The 16564-nt window shown below is 38.9% G+C and overlaps 1 protein-coding gene across 1 annotated transcript in view; it reads right to left on the reverse strand.

Annotated features, from left to right (window-relative positions):
- The window catches only part of LOC116315967 (neoverrucotoxin subunit alpha-like), a 32501-nt gene that overhangs the window by 3251 nt on the left and 12686 nt on the right, over nucleotides 1-16564 (reverse strand). Inside the window, exon 2 of the mRNA XM_039616054.1 lies at nucleotides 8651-10126. Within this exon, the coding sequence (XP_039471988.1) occupies nucleotides 8651-10126 (1476 nt within the window). The remainder of the gene's footprint in view (nucleotides 1-8650; nucleotides 10127-16564) is intronic.

A 16564-nucleotide genomic window follows, 5' to 3' on the forward strand; every position in this document is an offset into this window, starting at 1 on the left:
TAATTGAATATAAAGCCAGGCTTGGACATCAATAACATTGCTTGTGTAATTTTATGGGGTGTCTTCAAAAGTAATTAAATTTTTGTAGTACGGGATTCTGGGAATTCTGAGAAGTGCATTGTTCGGAGGTGACGCTCCAAACTTCCTGGCGACGGTCAGGATTTTCCTTGGGAAGGGATAGTCCGATTGGCAATCGTGGGCAACTGGGGACGGCCCAAAATAGCTACTGACTAGGTCAGTTTACCGTCCGGGGCGGTGGTTTGCACTTTTTTGGTCAGTAGAAACCGGGTTTCGGGCGTGTAACTTTAACTTAAAACTTCGGGGAAGCCTGGGATGTGAAATGCCCCAAAATAGAGCTTCTCGGCAGGGGTTGAGTTGGTTGACGCTTTTAAATTGTGTTAGGGCATTAGATATGTGACCACGGCCCGGGGCCGAGACTGGTTAATTGATGACAAAAAACTCAGGGAGTTTATCGGTTGGACCGTTAATTTAAATTTGTCGAAATTGTGTAGGTTTTGAAATGTCAGGCCTAATACTGCAGTTGTAATTATAAAGACGTCTGGGTAAAATTGTGTGTCAGAGGAGTCTGTGAGTCAGGCTGGTATTATTTTTAGACTGTGTGTGTGTGTGTGAAAATGCAAATAAGGCAGCTGCAAGGTCCCTAGAGTTTGAGGAAGTTCATAGAGACTGTTACACATTGCTGAACGCCTGTATTTAAGACGCTGGTTTTGTTTATTACAATACTGTAAGTAAAGTTTTATTTCTTGCCATGACTGTATGACTTTTTGCTGGGTTTTGAGATAGGGTACATAAACTGTTGATACTTAGGACCGTTATTTGGGGTCTGAAAACTGAAATTGACTTTGAAATAATTTCATTAATAAATATGTCTGTAAGTGATGTCTCTTTTGGGGTGTCCAAGTAAGATGTTTTAGGATTTTTAGATGGGTTTTGTTTCAGTTTGAGATAATATATACAGTTACATTTGGTGTTTCTCAGGTATAGACGTAGACTTTGAGTGATAGATATAGGTGTAAGTTGTTTGATGTTTGCTGGGCTAAGGAGGGGTTTAGCACATTGTAAGTGGTTTTTCTTCCAGTTCCATCATAGATAAGTAGTTAGATTTGACAGACTTGTTTACATTTTGGCTTTATGTTAAGATAGGTTGCAACGGGCACAGAGGAAATACAGCACAACATCTTAAGGGTTTAAAATAATAATAAATAAATGAATGAAGTTAAATGAATGAAGTTTCTTATGGGTTTTTGTGTGTGTTTTTAGGGGGAGTGTGTGTTTGTGGTGTTTGTGTGTGTCAAACGGAGATAACATGAAAACAGAGGAATTAGAGACTAGAATGTCCTAGAAGTCAATAAAATGCAAATTAAGAAGCTGTGAACTGCTTAAACCACAGTTGGTTTCACAAGTACTGCTGCAAACATTGTTGAATGCGTGTGTTTAAGACGCCATTTATGTTTATTAGAGGGTTATAAATAAAGTTTTGAGTTGCTGTAGTGGAGGTATAGTAATTGACTGAGTTTTGAGTTATATATATATATATATATACGGAGTGCATTGTATATACTTAAGACTAACATAGTACTTTCAGTAGTAACCTCTCTTCAGAAATAAAGGCTGTAGTGTTTCATTTTTCCAGTTATGCGTGTGCTGTGGGAAGGATTTGAGGTTTCAATTGTTCTTATTTCATTTGCTCTTTCTGAGTTTGAAAAGCATGCCTGTAAAATACTCTTAGGAAAGCGTATTTTGAGTGATTTTAACTGTGTGAATGATGTCACAAAAACTGACAAATGCAAAAACTTAGTATATTTAAAAGTGTGTGTGTGAGAAAAGGGTGTATTGTTTTTAGACCAAGACTTAGTAAAACTAAAGAGGGTTTATAGACTGTAAATATGAAAAAAACAAGGGTTTGATTAATTTGTAGAAACAGGAAAGAGAAACAGGAAATACTGTGCTGCTGTGTGTGTGACTGATGATGTCAGGGGAGCACCCAGAGAAATAGGCAGACGAGTTAAATTCTAAGAAGATGAAGCGAATGCATGTTTTAAGAAAAGTAATAAAGTAATAAAATTATATTAATTACAGGGTTTAGAAAAGAGACAGACCGAGAGAAATAAATACATGAACTAACAATTACATTAATGAATTGAAAACGCACGTACACAAACTGTTACATGTGAAATTATTGTTGGAAAGTTTAATACACACATGAAATAAAGAAAGCAGTTTACACTCCTTTAATTTCCAGAACCAGTGTGTCCCTAGACCTGATAACACCCTTGCCCAGTTGGCCCCGTAACAGGAGAGCATGGAAGGCTGGACAGCCCATGACGGTAAGATCCCACCTCGAAACCCTGGGACAACCTAAGGCAAGGCGCAGTCACGATTGCTTGAACCTAAGTCCCGGAGTGACCTTGGAGTCACTGGAGGAGACGGGACTTCAAGGGTACAGCCGCTGGGCACAGGCGAAGGGGAAATGCCACTAACAATGACCAGTGATGAGCCAGAGAGAGAAAACACACCTTGTCAAAAGGAGTCTGAAACACTGCAAAAGAAACATTTACAAGATCACAAAGATCATAAAGAAACATTTATAAAAATCACACATACAAACAGAAAATGCACTAACCTTACAGAGATAAGCTCATGAAGATTAATGCATAAGATAGTGATTAAAACCTGGCTAAGAACACAAACATACGTAATTAAATCAGCCTGCTAATTTCATGAGTGTCAAAATGGTGTGAATATTGAAGAAAATACACTTAAAACACACTTGGATAAGAGTTGTTGTGGAATAACTCAAACGAAGCTGTATGACAAGGGAGTGAGTTATGGAAAAACAAAAAACAAAAGAGAAGTGATTAAAGTAGTTTAAAAGGGTGACTTAGGAGTGCTCTTGAACTGATTGACCAAAGCAAGTGATTAGTATAGAAAGAAAATAAAAATAATTGAATAATGTGATAAGGTTTAAACATGTATTTCTCTTCCCAAGTTTACTTGTGGAGATATGAGTCAGTATGCAAATTAGCTCGAGTGAGTGAAGACAGAGGAGCTTGCTGTGTGTGTGATTGAGGCCTTGAGGAAAGGAAGCAAAGTAGACAGTTCAGAGGTGCAGATTTGGACAAATTTATAATTTAGTGTTGACACATTGTTATAACGTGTTTATATTTTAGGCTGAATCTAAGTATGGTGAAGTGTCAAAGGAGACATGGTTGTGTGTAAAACGGCGCAGCTTTGACGAGGTGTTCAGTGCGTTGAATGGGTGAAATTTAAGATTGTTTAAGATTTTTTGGGGCTGTTGTTTTTCATTTTAATAGGGGGAGTTTTGATAAACATGGACATGTCTAAAAGGGCCCATAGTTTTTGTAACAGTGCACTTAAAAGAACCTGTCAGGTGATTTTGTTTTGTACTTTGATGAGCTAATAATCAGCTCTCTCTTTTTCTCATTTTTGTTCTAAGCAGGCCTGGAAGAAAGTGAACTAACAGCGCTGACAAAATTTCCGGACAAACAAATATGAGGTGACTTTTCCAGATTTCAATGGGTGGAGGAAAGGCTACCGGTGGGGACCTGATCAGATTGAAAGTCCCTGTCTAAAAGATTGCCGCGAGCCAATCCAGACAAAACCATAAAGAACTATTTTCTAAAAAAGAGAAAACAAAATAAAACAAATGAATGAGCTCATGTTGCTGAGAGTGAAGACTCTGATTATTTGCGAGGGAGTCCACACTATCAGCAAGACCTGATGTTAATGCATGTGAGTGAGTGTGTGACTGGACCAAGGTGGGGATGAATAAAATGTTGACAAACAGGAGGAGTGGAAGACTTAATTCTGGGGATGCTGATGTTTGCTTGGAGGGAATTTTTGTTTTATTTACTGGGGTTGGATTATGTTATTACATTATAAAATGCTAAATGCTAAAAGGGAAACATTTTTTGATATAACTCATGTTACCATTAACTGAAGAAACACATGATTGATAACTGCTCTGTTTTAAGTTTAGTCTTTGTTGTAACACAGATTGGATCATAAAGGGGGAGAGTTGAGTATGAAATGTAAAGTATAGGTGTTGTTTCCAGGAAATTCCAAGGATCCAGACTTTTGCATGGAGCAAGGAGTTTGAGAAGATTTGACATGATGATTAAATTGATTTTATTCCTTAAACACAGGCTTACAGGGCTGGAGCAGATCTACCGGAGAGGAGGATTGCTGAGGTGTTTGGAGAGATGATATGACTAACCGTTTTCCTTTAATTTCTTAAGCCCGGGTGATGCATTTTGAGTTTTTTGAGTTTTTATTTATTTGGACACATTTGGTGTGTAATTTGAAATGAGTTCTAGGATCATGTTATGACTTTTGGGGTTGTTGATAATTTAGATATGGTAAAACTGAGGCAGAAATTGTCATTTTTAAATAGAGTTATTTTTAAAGTAAAATGAAACTCCCTTGCTTTATTTAAAATAGGCGAGGCCAAAGGCCTGTAGCTTTTAACTGTATAGCTCTTAACTTGCAGGGATGGCGTGGAGTGTAATGAATGAATGCAAAACATGCTTACAGACACAAACATGACATAGATTTATTTTATAGGGCAAAGGTGGAACACATGGTGCTTTGTTTCTGCTTAGCAACTAGTGAGGCAGACGGTGTTAAAGATAAGTATGTAATAAGTGAACAGGAAACATGTGAGGCTGAGACGGGTGAAACAAAATGTTGTAAATAATGGAAACTTGTCTAACTGGCATTAACAGTAATTTTTGCATGTTAGGTATATGCTTGAAGCAAAAAGAGGCGTAAATCCTGATAGAAAGTTTGAAGTGTGCTTTCCAGCGCAGATTTAGGCTGACATGGGGATGGTGTATATTTTACCCGGGGTGTGTTTAATAGAACTAAAAGCGTTGCTCACACACATAAAGAGCATTGAGATTAAGTAAAGTTAATAAAAAGGATAAAGCCCAGAACATGATATTGTGAACCAAGTTTGAATAATTAAAGGAACATTGGATGAACACAGTAGATTAGTGAGGTGTAGCAGAGAGAGGCTGTTTGTTTTCTATCTTTTACAGGAGAAGATTTCAGGACCACAGCGAACGGAATCAACCAGAGAAAGGAGAAAAACAGAGCACAAATACACCTAGTTGTTTATATTACAAAGAAGATCAAAAGCTTGTTAGACACAGGTTATAATGGAAGCATAAAAGGGATGAGAGGAACTTTACATAACATAGAAATCCTGCAACAATTAAGTAAATTGCCCAAACACAGTGTTCAGACCGGATATGCGCTACCCGTTAAAGGCGAAGAAATCAGGCCTAAGTTTGAAAAATGAAATGGGTTAACTCGATAGAGGATGTTTCCAAAGGTTGAGAAAATAATGTAGGACCTTTTACCAGGAGAAAGCTAATTGTATCTTTTACACTTTATAGTGTGCACTGAGGGAGGTGTCAGGTAAAGGTGATGAGTGTCTCAGCATGAATAATGGCATAGAGTTGAATTATGGTAAAGGGTCTACCAGCTCATTCACATTTGATTTGTGTGACGTCATTAAGTGTACAGGAGCTAGTAGTAGCTGGAGAGCGTATGATGTACGGGTCTGCAATCACCCCATGATATGCTTAGGGTAAATTTAGTTGATGCAAAGTCTAAGCCGCTCGCAGAAAGCTTAATCACCATTCTGACTGATCAGATGGTAACTTCGGGAACAGTAGCTCAAAAGGAACAGGAACCAAAAGGGAGAGTACTTCTGACAACAGATTACTTTAGACTGAAGCCTAAGGAGTTGATAAAGCGCGCCACGGGTTTCAAGGACAGTAACCTCTGGCTTGATTGGGTGGCTCAAGATGCTAGAGAACAACATGTATCTGACTGTGTTGCCTGTGCTTCAGCTAGGTCACGGTTGTTTACAGAGCCCGCACCATTGCATTAGAGGATGAGTGGGGCTATGATTGTATGTTACAGTTAACTAGAAGTGCAGTGACTACTGGCAACTGTACTTTGTTGTCCAGACTTTTCCCTAGCATTTCAAAGCAGACAGCAGTGGGACCATTTATGCTAAAATAAGATAATTACATGTTTCAAGTTTTCTACAGATAATGAAAAGTACAAGGTGGGAGAGATCGACCCAACTAGGTGTGCTGTCACACTCACGGGACGAGCCACCAACAATGTAAGTGACCCTACCACGGTAATTGGAACATGGGCAAGAAGTGGGCTCTATTATTACTGTGGGGAAAATACTCGTGTTCCTATGGGAAGCGTAGGGACATGTGCGATGGTGCGATTGGGAGCTCCGCTCATGCTTATTGGAAACCAGGTAAAGGCTATTCCACAACATAACACGTGAACTTTAGCTGCCATACGTAAGAGATACATTTTGGCCAAAAGAGGGACCCAGACTACCCATGCATATGATCCTCGTTTGAACTCGCCGACCTGGATAGACTCCATAGGAGTGCCCAGGGGAGTTCCTAATGAGTACAAGCTGGTAAGTCAGGTAGTTGCAGGATTGGAGAGTATATTTCTTTGGGTAACGCCTAAGAAAAATGTTGGCCGCATTATGTTCATTACAACCTGCTGAGACTCTCTAACCAAACCAGGGACGCCATGATGGGGTTCGCAGAACAATTGGGTCCGAGTTCACTGACGGGAGAGCAAAATCGAATTATCTAAAACCATGCATGAGCACTCAGGTATCGAAAATCTGCTGGCGTCCTGGATGACATCTGTGTTTGGACAATGGAAAGGTGTGGCTATGTCAGTGATGTTTTCTTTGACTGTACTTTTGGGAATACGGGTCATCGCTAGTTGTTGTATCATTCCTTGTGTCAGAGGATTGTTGGTAAAGATAATGGCAAGGGTTACGAACCCTGGCTGGGTTGAGGGCATCTATTAGATGAACTTAGAACTGTGGGGATTCAGAAATTCTTTTATATAATCTGCATTATTATGATTGCATTAAGAACATGTTTTACAGCATTGTTTATCAGTAATATTGTTTACAGGGTTCATATTGCATTGAATATGTTTGTCATCACATTCATTCTATTCACAGGTTTAGTTCATTTTATACACATTGCATAACTGTGCTTGTTTAGAGTTGATGTTCTATCCAAGAGGGTTTTAAGCTTCACTGGTGAGAGTGTCCAGGTGATACATGTTGAGGGAGGATGAGAACATAGCAGGTTAATTGCATGCATGCTTACAATACACATAAATCTAGTAGCAGGCCTGAGCGAGGGCCCAAGTGTCTTCTGCTTCTTATTTGAGACCTGCGCCAATTCAGTTTACTTAGTGATTGATGACGAGGGTCCATTCCACTAGATTTCCACTAGAGAGGGACCCAGGAAAGGAGCAGAGACCACTTAAGCATGAAGTGTTTTCAAGTGGGAGCTGGTGTTTTGTTACTGGACCACCTAGATGACATGAGGTTATTGTCTGATTTGCTGAGTCAGGGGACGGCTAGAGAGGGTCAGAGCGAAGGCAGTGGACCTGGGAATGGTGGTTTCGGGGCCCATGATGCCATTAATGGATCCAGAGGTGGCAGAGTGGGTTGAAGAGTGACTCAACGGAGTGTGGTGACCCTGTTTGTGAACAGGGTCAAAAGAGGGAGTGTGGAATAAGGAATATTTTACTGCTACTTATACTTATTATTGGCATTATCATTGTATTAATTAACATTGCATTAAACCACATAACAAGCATTTGTAATAATACATATAATCAAGAAGCAGGCTTGAGTGAAGGCCTGAATGTATTCAGCTTCTTGTTGCATTTGAGTTTGCCTAGCAACAGGTGACGCAAAGAGGAGGACAAGTCCATGGGGACCTCAAAGGCCTGAGATCATCACCATATTTGGATGGATGCCAGAAAGGGGAACTTCTGTGTCTGCATTTATCTCTTAAAATTGCTCATTGTCTGTAAAATATGCAAATTATGTGTTTGTAAACGCATGAGGGGGCGTCATAATACCCTGATGTTATAAAAGCAATCTGAAGTGTATTTTTGGGTGGGGATTTACAACTGATGGTTTCCAGTGTACGTCTCCCCATGCTGCGTGTATTCATTAAAATCAATTGTTTGATCGACCTCTTCTGGACCATCATTGTTTTACTCTCGTCCTCAATTTCGAACCCGTAACAGTTTCCATTGTCTTCAGTGCACTCGGTACAGTCCAGGAAAGGCAAACGGTTATCATTTGTGTCTTCCCTGGTGAACTTTATGTTCTCCTTGGCTCATGTGATTAGGAAGAGGATCAACAGGGGATTCATGACCCCCTTGGGGGACACTCCCCTAGGACTTCAATCTGGGACTCGCTACCATTTGGCCTTAGAACTGAGAAAGCTTCTTGGATGAGAGATGAAACTTCTTCAAGCAACTTAAAGAAGTGCAGACGCTTTTCTTTCTAAGCTCTTTAGACTACCATGACCTGGATGACTGAGAACCTCCACAGACAATTGTTACATATATATTGTTATTTTGTTATAAAATATATTTAAAATTTCTAAAAAATATGTTATTTGTAAAAAAATAAAATTTGTTATTTATTTTCTAACATATCCAAGTTACAAAATGAAAACAAATCAGTTATTGCAGGTGTAACATCCTTATGTGATTTATTTATGTAAAAAGTACTTACACCAGATCAGATCTCGTCTGTCCGTCGCCTTTTCCACATCTGTGACACTAGGTCTTGAGAAATCATCAGTAACCAGGAAGTTCTTCCTGTAGTGGTAGATACTTCCTCCTTTGTATTTGTCATTTGCAATGGCTGCTACCAAGAAAGAGAATCGGTTGTCATTCTTCAGAGCTTTGGCAAGGTCATGGACAACTTTGGCCTTTTCTGTCATCTTCTTTATCACTTCATCTGAGAAGTACCATTGGTCCTGGGTAGGTGGAGTGTTACCATCAGTACCTTCCAGCTTCTTTTTCTCCAAGTAGTCAGACATGTTCTGCAGATATGGGTCAGTGGATTTCAGGAAGGTGAAAACAAAGCAGAGAACTTCCTCTACTCCTGGATTAAACACCTCTCTGTCCAGCTCAGACTCTGAGATGATCTTTGTTCCCTCCATCATGTCTACAAAGTACCTGATGATGGTGACTTCTCTCTCTTCATCTTTGATCCACTTGGTTAATCTCTCCTGACTGAACGGGGACTTGTCTCTGTCATCAAACACTTTCACTAATTCCTGCTCATCTTCCTCACCTGCCCTGATGGAGGGAAGTTTCTCAGCCATTGTTTTCTGGAGTGAAGATCTGAAATACTCACAGAGCTTCTTGAATCTGATCAACTTTTCTTGTATCTGTGGAAAGCTTCTCCCCACTCTGTCCTCCAGCAGATCATTGCAGCTTATTTCCATATTATAGAGGTCCTTCAGAGCATCTTGAGCCTTTATAACAAGTCCAACACTGATACCAGTCATCATCTCAGCAGCTTCTGGATTTAAAATCTTCAGAGGCATCAGTGTGACCTTCAGTGGAACACAGTTTTCTCTGTTTTCTCCCAGTAGTTTTGGAAGTTGGATGTATGTCTTCACTGCATCTTGAAATGTTACAGGGTTGCTTTCAAGAATGAAGTCTCCATAGAATTTGCAGGTAAATTTATCAGTCACAGCTTTTTCTTCATCACTCAGCTTGATGTCAACTTTCCCGTCAATATTAAATGAGGGGATCTTCTTTATCACTGCTTGCATGCTGCCCTGGATGTTCTCAGTGCTGCTATCATCTAACTTCTCACTGTCAAACACAAAGAAAGCGTTTGCCCCATAAAGGATTCCTGTGACTACATGTGTCGCCAAAGTCTTCACATTTTCTGCTTCTTGAGTGTTCTTGGTTTCATCAGGAGTCAACATCAGCTGTTTGAATTTGGTGGTAGCTTTGTACTGAAGCGTGACTCGACTCTGATGGTGAGATTTCTTCTTATCATTCAGATACTTGGCTGATCCTTCAACTTCAATGAGTCCAGTCATGAAACTGGCCTTCAAGGAAGCATTAACATCCAGCAGAGAGGATTTTTTTTCAATGGAATCAGTTGCACTGACTTCAAACTCACTGCTGTGCTGATCATTCTCCACTGACTTCTCCTTCAAAGTTTTATTATCCCACAGTGTGACACCTTTAAGACATGAGATTCACAAAATGGTTTCAGTGGGGAAAAAATGAGTCCTTAGAAACATCAGCACCAGAGTATACACTGTGTTTTAATTTTACTTAATGCATACATTTTATTTACATATATACACTGGAAAAAATGGCCCTCCAAAAACAAGAAAAAAAAACTTAATATAAGATATTTTTTGCTTGAAATAAGTGAAAAAATCTGCCAATGGAACAAGTGAAAATTCTCTTGACAAGATTTCTTGAAATAAGACAGTTTAATAAGCCTTGCAAGATCTTGAAATTAGCCGGAAAAACTCATTCTTAGCTATATTTTACTAGTGTTGTGAAGTTTGTGTGTCTCATAATAAGTTTGTGACACTCAAAAGTAGCATTTTCCCCTCAAAAGTAGCTTCTTTTTTTTTTAAACCTTCCAACATCACACTCTTTGTTTTAAGTGTATATATCTTATTTTGAGTTCTAAAATGTGACACTGTTCTAGATTTAAGTACAACACCTTACTTAAAATAAGATTAGAAACTGGCATTTTGAGACAAAATTTATGTAAGTTAGCATTTTTTACTAGTATTTTTGTAATAATTCTCCATTTCTAGTGCATTTACCTTTCTATACAGCAGTAATACTGTTCTAGATTCAAGACATTTACCTACTACTTATAAGACAAAAAAACATGAAAACTATAGATTTGCAGAGCAGCAACTTTATTGGTAAAGCCCCATAAACAGAGAGGACTGCATTAAAGAAGTCATTTTGCAGTGACTTTTTGTTCTGCCCAATCTGGCCCTTAATACACTGCTAAAATCTGTGCATTGCACAGGCACAATTCAAAGCACAGACAAACACACTGCTAGGCATACTAAAACTGCTCAACCTGTAACATTTGTTATTAATACAAAGTGTTTTTATCATTTAAATTAAAGGTCCTGGGCTATATTAACATGGACATTTGACAACATTCTTCAAACAATACCATTGTAAAATTATCATTAAGGATGCACGGAGCCTATCCGCTGAATACACTGTAGCCTAAACTCAACATTAAAAGAAAAACAAAAAAAACCCTTTAAAATCAACTAAAAGCTAGGCAGTCTGCACTGCACAAACCAAACATAAAATGTCGGCATGTTCGCTGATATTATCGTGCATCCTTAATTATAAAACTGGGCTAACCTGGCCAATTTCCAAACAAAAATCAATCGCAACCAACATGGACTGTAGTAGCCTTGGAAGGAGAGAAGAAGCGCTTTCCTATAGTCCACATCTTAACCACACTGGCTCTACTGGCCAATAAAAGCATTCCAGTCAGCCATGCTCTTCTTGTAAGATGATGTGAGATCTCGCTCATTGATTTTGTCCAAGAGAACCTCCGTCTGTATGACGGAAAGCAGAGTGGCTACACACTTTGGGTATGTAAGGTGTAGGGGTATAATAGTAGGCCATAAGGTATAAAGCACCCTCCGTAACCTCGTCTTTTGGAAACGTGGTTATTGGCACATCTCCTACCGCTAGGATGCAGTTGGACGGACTCACGATCAGGACTGGGCAGGAGAGAGGACGTTTCATCAAATAGGTATTAGGGTCTTCTTGGTCCTTTAACACAGACAAACTTTTGTAAGGATTATGCGCTTTTGTTTCAAACACATAACTAAAGCTAAATTACAACAAAAGTTGAGGTTCTGAGAAAACACATCTGAAATTGCTACTTTTTAATTATTCTCGATGGAATTACTGTTCACATATGTCTAGCCTTCCTGAAAAACAGAAAACCAAGGCTACATTAAATTAGGTATCATTGAGGTGATAAAAATGTGCTACCACGTAATGCATACATGTTTGTATTTACTGGTCACAGAGATCGAACCTGTGAGAAACCTCATTCCAAAAATGTGTTTTAGGTGCCTTTGAAGGCTTAGAACATATAGTATGTGAATATAAAATACTTTGGCACTCATCAGAAGAAGCATTTTTTTAATACTGTTGTCCCAAAAAGAACAAAAACAAAAAACAACTGCTACATTTTACACAACTCACCTCAAGGACATGCACCAGAGCCTCACTCGCATCCCGTGCCCTCTTTGGAGGAGCAGAGGTGGATGGGAACAGTGATGGCAGCACACGCAGGATCTCAAGAGCCTATTCAGCTGTACAGAAAAAAGAATCATCTCATTACCACACTTAAACAAAATCCTCAAGATAAAAAAACAAACAAAACAACAACAACAACAAATATTTGGCCAGTGATAACCGTCATGGATTGAAAAGGTGAACAACAAGACACTAGCACATGAAAGTTAAAGCTGTAATCCACAGTTTAAGCTTGTCACAGTAACCTAATAAATTGCTAAATTGTGTAGATAATTGTTGTATACTGTGTTTATAGTAGGCTAATATGACTTATGCTTAAATGCTAACTATGCCTACATTGACCTACATTGCATTAATGTCAGTCTGTAAAACTTAATGCTGAGGAGGGGAGGGAGGGGGAACAAAAAGGGATTTATCTTACATTTTATGTTGTGTAGGCTCACTGATTAGTGAGCCTACACAACAATCTTTCCCTAAACTGGCCTGTTGGTTTTTATTTTTAGCCTTTTGTAGCGTTGAGTCTGTTTTCCCTGCGCATAACTAGTAAAGGTGCGGCTTTCAGCTCCTTCAAGAAGGAGAGGGGGAGTGGGGGATTAGGCCTTTAAAATTTCAAATTCTCCTCCTCCTGTCCTCAGTGGCATCACTTTATGGACCGCTGCTTTAACATGCTTAAAGATCCAAACTATACTCTGATGACTAGTAACACCAAAACATCATTGCTTACCTTTATCCATTCCCATTGGGGGCTTCAGCGTCTTTTTCCATACACCAAAAAACTGCACCTTCTGGCAGAAATCTTGCCATCTTCCCTTCAGTTCATTGACGAAGTTGCCATTATCTTTATCCAAAATGCGATGAAGCTCCTCCATCACCTATAAAATATTCAGCATACCAATACAAACATGTCAATGCATCACTGAGGAGCAAGAAGTTGGTATGATATGGTTTGAATCACGTGGATTCAACAATGACTTACATGGCCAATGTCCTTGAAGCAAGGATATGCTTCTAGAACCTTTTTGTGTCTGTCCTCCTCGCGAATAGTATTTGAATCAATGAATGCTCTTCTGGCTGAAAATTCCAAATCCAGGAGCTGAGAGACATCCTGGTGGTTTGGGTTTTTTATATTAAACAAAGTTTGTAGGGTATTGTAGTGTTTGGCCAAGGTTGCTGGACAGTGGGTGTCTGGACTGTCGATATCTGCAGGCTTGTTTGCTGCAAGACACAAAATTACATAAATAATGTCTCTCACTTAAAAAAAAAAAAATCTTATGTCATTAAAATGACAAATGTCAGAAATATAAAACATAAGTCCTTTTAATCTGTTTAAAAATAAAATTTGCATACATTACCCTTTAAAACCGACACTGTGACCTCATCCAGTCCTTCCATGCTGTTAGCCTACTTAGCACACTAGTTAGCTTTTTTGTCGTTAGCTTGCTTCGTCCAGTCACTGTTCGGCTGCAACGTTACACAATATAAACACACCAAAACATTTAGAACTTTCGAAAGGAGTGTAATATGTACAAAGAAAATGAGCACTGTATAATACATTTTAACTTACTTCCAATGAAACACGGATGCAAAGAACTCTCGGACAGTAGTGGCAGGCACGTGTCTGCATGAACTTAAGATGTCCACCAGATCATTCACGACAGCCAGAAAGCGAAGTTCGTCTTCAATTTGCCTGACATTTCTTTTGGCCAAAAATCCTAAAAGGATGATTCATTGGTTTTAAACCAAACAACTGTCTCTGTGCATTGCAAAATAACGTTAATTATTATAGGTTAAAAAAAAAAATAATTTAGTTTATCCCCACATTTACGACAATTTAGCAGGCGCGTGTAACCATGGTAACGAGTTATTTTACGGCACAAATGCAGCCCGCGCTACCGAATGAAACATACTAGCTTCCAACATGATTTGGCGTTGCTTTATATGCTACGTGTTTGTAGCATTGAGTCTGAGACAACGTTTGAGTCTGTTAAGGTTCAAAAATATAGGGAAGGAAACACAGGAGGAATGCAAGTAACCACACTGGTCCAAAGGGTAAAGACGATGATTTTAATGAAATGACACGCGTGGGAGAATGAGCGGACTCTGTAAGCAGACAGCCCCACAATCTCAATCTCCTAACATCAAAATACAGTTTTATATGCATCAGAGTATATTTAGTGACGCCCCCTCATTGCGTCATCACATACATCAGCTTCAAAACCACAAATGTTCTATTTGACAACTTAAGGCACAATTAAAAGTACACTGGCTTCCATCTTCTCCCGGTGGTTTCCGTAAGCCAGCTCAGCTCTCGCATCGTGCATCTACTGCTTCATCAGTCAACTTTCACCTACACCCCTAACAGTGTGTGTGTGTATGTGTGTGTATGTCTGTCTGTGCGTGCACAGACTGTGCATCTGCTCTCTGAACCTTAGTTGACCCCAACTTAGGCAACCAGGCTGAGGGCATCCTGTGTTGTGATGATCTTAACTTCTATGTAAAATGTATAAAACAACTGTTTCAGTCTACCACAACTACTTAAGGCTTAATCCGCAATAAATGCATAATAAACACCCTGCTCTTAACTTGCACTCACTCTGCTTTCGGTTTCACTTCTGCAAAAGCATGTAACTTCCTGTCCCTGCAGTCAGCTTCTCCCCACTGAAGACTTCAGTGTAAGAATATAAAACATTCGAAAACCTTTAAATTATAGATTCAACTCCACAGTTTAAAGTGGTTATAACAACCTGTAATAAACATGTTAATATTAGATTATGATAACCCCTGTAATACAAATTATAACCTAATGCCAGCAACTTCAATAAATGCTTGGATGAAATGATAATTAATGCAATGATAAAGATGATGGTTATGAACAGTAACCCTAAAATAATTCCTATAATTCTACAATTCCCTCTCTTGACGTCTCTTCCAGAGGCGTCACTCCTGACCCACTCTGTCTCCTCTAGATCCATTAATGGCATCATGGGCCCCGAAACCACCATTCCCAGGTCTACTACCTTCGCTCTGACCCTCTCTAGCCGTCCCCTGACTCAGCAAACCAGACAATAACCTCACGTCATCTAGGTGGTCCAGTAATAAAACGCCAGCTCCCACTTGAGAACACTTCATGCTTAAGTGGTCTCTGCTCCTCTTCTGGGTCCCTCTCTCGTGGAAATCTTCTTCTGTAAAGGATAGAAAACACTTTCTCCCCACTACGGCTCCCCTACCTTATGTCCCTCAATTGTTCCCTTTATTCAAAAGCCTGAACCTAATTATGTTTTGACTTTCTGACTTTTGTTCCTATATAATCTTAAACATCACTCATCTCAATCTACAGCTTTTTAACAGTCTTACAGCACTGCTGTCATATGTTTCCTGTTGTTCACTCTATTCAACATCCTGTACTGTCACAGCTCTGGCCTAAAATCACCTTTCACAAGAAAAATCATCATAAACACTTATTCTACACAAGGATCAAAGAAAAACAATCATTTTAATCAACTAAGTGTAAACACATATAATCAATTACTCCTAAATAACTTTCATCATAGCTAAAAGCTCCCTAGGAACAACTTCTGTGTGTTGACACTAACTTCATTTTAAAACTCACAGTTCCTGTGTTATAACCTGTTTTAATATATCACTTTATTTCATTTTGCTGCTCTTAATGTAATGATTCGCTCTAATTTATACTTTATCAGACTTAACCAAACTATATAAGCTTTTTTCCTTTGCTTCTGTTTTAAACAAAAACTTAGTCACTTCAACCAGCATCTGTTATTCTGTAACTGCATTTTATATAAGAGGACTAATTTAGAGCTGCATATGTTATCTCAATATTTTACCTATCACACAGTTTAGTCACAAACAAACTCCTATTCAGTTCCTCTTGTCTGTCACTTATTACAGGGCCAACTCAAATTCAGTTAAAAGCTAAAGGAATTTCAGGCCCTAGGCCTCAAATCTATACCGTCATGTGTGTTAAGAACTCCATATGTCTGTAAGCGTGTGCAATCCTTCAATAACTCAGGTCCTTCTCACAGTAGATTGGCTAATCATAACGTTAACCAAAAGTTTGTGACCCTCAAGAGACGACTCTCTGAGCCACAACTCCGTTAAAGGCACAAAAATGCAATGTGTATGAAAAATCATTTCTACATATATAATCTCCAATATTATTCATTTGAGTCAGCGAGACTTTTAACATCCTCATAAAAGCTCTCCTCTACCCTAGAAATAAATCTATTTACTATCTGTTTCTAAAGCCTACATTATAACAACATTCTAACATTATGTCACTGTGACAACTTATCCTAAAAATCAAAAAGAAATCCCACATTTTCTACTCATC

This window comes from Oreochromis aureus, linkage group 8 (genome assembly GCF_013358895.1).
Source record: "Oreochromis aureus strain Israel breed Guangdong linkage group 8, ZZ_aureus, whole genome shotgun sequence".
NCBI lineage: Eukaryota > Metazoa > Chordata > Actinopteri > Cichliformes > Cichlidae > Oreochromis > Oreochromis aureus.